This window comes from Anopheles merus, chromosome 2L (genome assembly GCF_017562075.2).
Source record: "Anopheles merus strain MAF chromosome 2L, AmerM5.1, whole genome shotgun sequence".
Classification (NCBI taxonomy): Eukaryota; Metazoa; Arthropoda; class Insecta; order Diptera; family Culicidae; genus Anopheles; species Anopheles merus.
This window is the reverse complement of record NC_054083.1, coordinates 3,005,639-3,010,772: the sequence shown is the minus strand read 5'-3', so window position 1 is coordinate 3,010,772 and position 5,134 is coordinate 3,005,639. Positions and strand designations below refer to the sequence as shown.

General features: G+C 37.0%; 1 protein-coding gene across 6 annotated transcripts in view; it reads left to right on the top strand.

Moving 5' to 3' along the window:
- The window catches only part of LOC121592014 (O-acyltransferase like protein-like), a 55,225-nt gene extending 50,544 nt beyond the window's left edge, over window positions 1-4,681 (top strand). For all 6 annotated transcript variants that reach the window (XM_041913211.1, XM_041913212.1, XM_041913214.1 and 3 more), the window contains 6 exons: window positions 1,725-1,881; window positions 1,952-2,028; window positions 2,113-2,226; window positions 3,560-3,710; window positions 3,772-4,101; window positions 4,168-4,681. In XM_041913211.1, coding sequence (XP_041769145.1) covers window positions 1,725-1,881; window positions 1,952-2,028; window positions 2,113-2,226; window positions 3,560-3,710; window positions 3,772-4,101; window positions 4,168-4,293 — 955 coding nt within the window. In that variant the 3' untranslated portion in view covers window positions 4,294-4,681. The remainder of the gene's footprint in view (window positions 1-1,724; window positions 1,882-1,951; window positions 2,029-2,112; window positions 2,227-3,559; window positions 3,711-3,771; window positions 4,102-4,167) is intronic.
- The last annotated feature ends 453 nt before the right edge of the window (window positions 4,682-5,134 follow it).

Genomic DNA, 5,134 nt, shown 5'->3' with positions numbered 1-5,134 from the left:
GCGATCATGCCGGCCTTTTCAGGACTTGAATACCACGTAGCCGGATAGTCAGCCCTTGCTACGGCGAACGGTTCATACGCGGTTAGAACCCACGACGGGCATGCAAATGCGAGGAATGATGACAGTGCCGCGGGACCGCTCCTATCCAGCGGACAACTTTCATACTGTAACACTGTCTCCTGCCCGATGCATACGGTGCAGGCAGGGGGAAGGATGCATCGTACAATAAAAAAACACCGTCATGAACCAGCGGCGGATGTAACGGTAGGCGGATTAGGCGGTCGCCGAAGATGTCTAGTCTGTAGTATGCAATATGTTTACAAGTGGACAGAGTATTAGCGACAAGGGCCCCCGGAAAGATGGTCGTTGGGGCCCCGTGGCTGGAGAACCATTTGCACCCCCCTCCCTTCCCCTTAATGCTTTACATGTTCAGTTTTATGGCAGGCCCCAGAGACTCCCAGTGAACTTTCCAGTATACCGGTTTCACAATCAGCTTGCGTTCTAGATGCCGGCGGAAAGGAAAGATGATGAAAATCAGCGCCGGGATGAACGTGTTAATGCGAATTCGGATGCGCGTGAGCTGGCGATTCCTGATTTTTACGTGGCAGCGTTTGAACTCATTGCGCTTTTTTGGTTTGATTTGTGAAAATGCAACTTCATCGCTGCAACGTTTGTTAACGGCTTTTTTGAGCGCCACAACAGCTCGACCACTCGCATTGACCACACGCGAGAAAGAGATAGCGCTATGGAGGGAAAAAGCACGGACGACGGCTGACAGCGATTGGCCGTCTGGCGCACCAACACAACTAAACCTTCGACAGCGCGTTCAGGCAAGGGGTATGAGACGGAGCCAGGGACGGGTAGCTCGACGAGCTGCTTGACAAATTTGCCGTTGGAGAGAAAAGGAAGGCATGATAAAATTCTCCGAACGCCATGATTTCGCCTGTCGCTTTGCGCAGTGGGCAGAAAACTGCTCGAATTTGCGCAGCGGGGTCAAAACATTTGGGCAACATGGGCCACAACAACTGCGCTTAGGTAATGGTATATGCTTTTGCTCACGTTTCGTGAAATGTATTTTCGTTTTATCTTTTGTTTTGCTGGTCAGGAAACCCCTTTAAATTCTTCCACAAATATGTTATCAGTTTTTACACGTTTAAATCTACAAAATCGAATATTTTGAAGCTATGCCTGCCATCATTGTTGAGGCGACAAATACAATACCATAGCCTCACCAAGTGCCATATGTCAAAAGTATCTGCCCATTTTGCCCCAAGCGTAACTGCCCATTTTGCCCCACGTGAAAATTTTGTGTATTTTTTGTTATGTTAGTAAAAATACACGTTCAATCGCCTTGCATTGTTCATAAAAATTGTATAGAAGTATCATATCTTTAAAAATATATCATGAAAAACTTCAACGAATCCCTGTGACTCTGGTTTACGCCTAATTTCAAAGCGGCAAAAATTACATTAATATGCTAGTTAAACTTATTTTGTATTTTTCTTGGTTATTGGTAATGTAAGGGTTATGAAACTTACATGGTGTTTATAGAACACTCTAATGAATACATTTTTAGCATTGGAAAGTATCTTTGTAGTGAAATAATGCTTAAATAGATGGTGCACATTTTGCCCCGCTTTCCCCTACTTTTTCTTGTAGCGAATTAATGAACTAAACCCACTGGTAACTTATAAATATAACAAACATTTCTCTTTTCATTTCAGAATACTTCCACTGTATCTTTTTGTGATCTTATTTCATGCATCATGGTATCCTCGGATGAAAGAAGGTCTTATAGGCAATCGTTTTCGCGATTATTGCACAACAAACTGGTGGACGAATTTATTTTTCATAAACAACTATATAAACCCAAGTGAACCGGTATAATAGCTAAAAATAAATGGTATGAATTTGCATTAAATTTATTTATGCTTTTTAATCTCATTTTCAGTGTATTCAGTTTTCCTGGTATTTAGGTGCTGATTTTCAGCTGTACCTACTTGGTACAATACTGATGTTGCTCATGCGGTGAGAATCTATATAAACTTATAAACTTGCTTCTAAATTTACTCAATATATTTTAAATAAATCTTATGTGTATTGGTTTATTAGGATTCCAAGATTATTCAAACCAATTGTAATATGCATGACGATTACTGCCTTTGTTGTGCCGATTGGCATCATCTATCGATATCATCTGGATGCTACAGTAATGATGATTTTAAGGTATAGTTTTTTTTATTCATTATTATAATACAAAGAAGATGGTATAAATTTATACCAGCACAAATTTCTATCAATAGTTAAAATAAAAAAGTCGATGTATTATAAACAATGTAGCGCAAGTAATGGTCGCATTAGACCAGCAATGTCAAACTCATTAGACCCCGTCGGCCAAAATGCCTCTGAAAATAGTAGCACAGGTTTTTACCATATTATTTGATACAAAACTCAGATCGTTAGCAGATCTTTCCATTTAATTTTGAGATGATAGTTACGTTATAAAAGTTAAATCTTTGTCGTAAAAAAAAAGTAAAACAGCAATAGCTGTAGTAGATTGTTTTCAATTTGTCATAGGATTCTCATATTACCAACATTTGCAAAGTTTTATGGCAAATAACACTCGCAATGTTTAACGGGTTGTGAGTAGTATCATCTGCTCGAAATCTCATGGTATTTTTAATTAATCCTTATTTTTTATTCAAATTTTTTTACGGTATTATTCGTTGAAAAGATCAATTTTTAAAATTTTTTGTGGATTTTTTCATAATAAAATGTCAAACTTCTAGTTTTAGTTTGCTATAATTTGCACAGTTACACTTGCTCTCGGAGTGCTTTGATTATAATTTTATTTTATTTGATTTATTTTATTTTGAAAAACATCTGCAATAATTAAAGTAGTGATTTTTTCGACAAATTACACTGCAAAAAATATAAATTTATTTAAAAAAAATTAACATACTTTAAGATTTCCAGCAGATGATACTACTCCCAACCCTCGCAACCCGTCAAACATTGCGAGGGTTGAGAGTGGTATCATCTGCTCGAAATCCTATGACCCGTCAAACATTGCGAGGGTTGAGAGTGGTATCATCTGCTCGAAATCCTATGATACTTAAAAATAGTCTTTATTTTTCATACATAAGTTTTTGTTCTTTAGGTGTTATTCGCCGAAAAGATTACTTCTCCAATTTTTGTGGAATTTTGCCAAATTAAATCTCAAAATGTAGGTGTTTAGTAAGCTATAATTTGCAATGTTATACCTGCTCTCGGCGTGCTATAATTATAACTGCTAAAACTAGGGGTGAAAAAACTACCAAGGCTCGCAAGCTCTTTAATGCGAGGGCTCTGAGGCGGTGAACTTGTATGGCGTGCGAGCCCTCGCGCGCCCTCGCACATCGCTGTCAATTGCATGGCGGGGGGTATGCGCAATCTGAGAAACAGAGAGATGGATGGATGGGGATGGGTCGAGGGTGCGAGAGTGAGGGCAAATATTTATTGAGTACGTTGAAATATGATATTTTAATATCTTCAAATAAATTTATATTTTTTGTTTCAGACATGTTCTGCAAGAAATTCGAACTTTACCTTACTATTTACATGTTTACATTCCTTCCGAGACCAATGCTGGTAACTATTTCTTCGGTATGCTTGCAGGCATTACGTATTACCGCCTAAAAGATAACCCAAACGCGAAGAGTATTTTAAAGGTAATGCAATGGTAAATTGTGTGTCACAGTTCATTACATAATTTTTTTTCCATATTTCCAGCTAAACTTTATTTTGCCAGCTTCTGCTCTGATGTTCATTTTATTAAACAGTCTCACAATCATGCTGCCTTCAGATCACATAAACCAACCTTCACTTTCCTTAGCTATATACGGATCATTGTTGAAAAGTGCATGGGGTATATTTCCGTCTGTACTTCTGGTTTATATGGCTTTCCAGGAAAAGCATTCCTTATTAGTAAATTTCCTGCAACATCCTATATTATTAGTTGGATCTAAACTGAGCTATAGCATATACCTTGTACAATATGGTATAATTTATGCTGTATATAAACACATCACATATCCAATAGTGTACGAAAGTTTTACAATTGTAAGTTTTGCTGTATTGATCAACAAGGATATTATTAATTGATTGTATTTTTTTTTACCATCATAGATTCTCTTTACAGCTGCCATAGTTAACATTACATTCTGTGTAGCGTTTATGTTACATATATTTATTGAGCTCCCATTCAACTTGTTTCTTAAACAAATAACGAGAAACGAGACAGCTAAAAAGTAAAAAAATCAAGATGTGTAAACGTTTTATCTTTCACAAAAGCTTGTCTGATGACGCGATTGTAGAAAAAGTATGATCGCGTCTTAGTTACTTCTATTTATCCTTTCACCCATAGTACGGAGGGAGGAGCTACCTTCCACATAAGAACTACCAGGCGGCTTTTGACTGCCTTTTTATCCCCGTTTTTTTATCTAGTTTCCGAGTAAAGAGTTAAGGTGCGAATCAATGTACTAAGTGAATAATATACTAAGTGGAAGAATTTCCAACCAACAGGCAAGTTGTTAGAGCGCAGTTTATTGCGTTTCTTTTACATTCGTGTATGGTCTTGTTGACGATTCAATAAACACGCGGTCGCTTTGACCCGGAACGGCTTCGCGAGTAGACGTGAAGAAAGCTATTTCTCTGTGTGCTGTGTTTATATCCATCCTAAGCTGAATATCACAATGCTAACAAGAAAAAAGTAATACATTGTTTGATAGTAAAATGTATATGTTTTTCATTCAAAAGGCATCTTTCGAAAACAATAATTTTTAATCGAATTTTTATAAGATTTTGTTTATTACAGGTGTCCCCCGAGATACAACTGTATTTGGGACCGAAAAAATGTCTCAAAGCAAGGCGTAAGTCGAAAAAGTCGTATGTCGAATATCTATGAATATAAATTTTATAGCCGAAGTTGAAGAATTGGAATTTATGATATAGTGTATTTTATTTAAAATAATGTTCGATAATGTAATAATTATATTTAAAAAACCGTACACAATATAGATATGCAATATAGGGTAATTGTCGAATCCTTGGAAAAGTGTATATAACGGTTATCAGCCCAGATATTCAAAAAAAT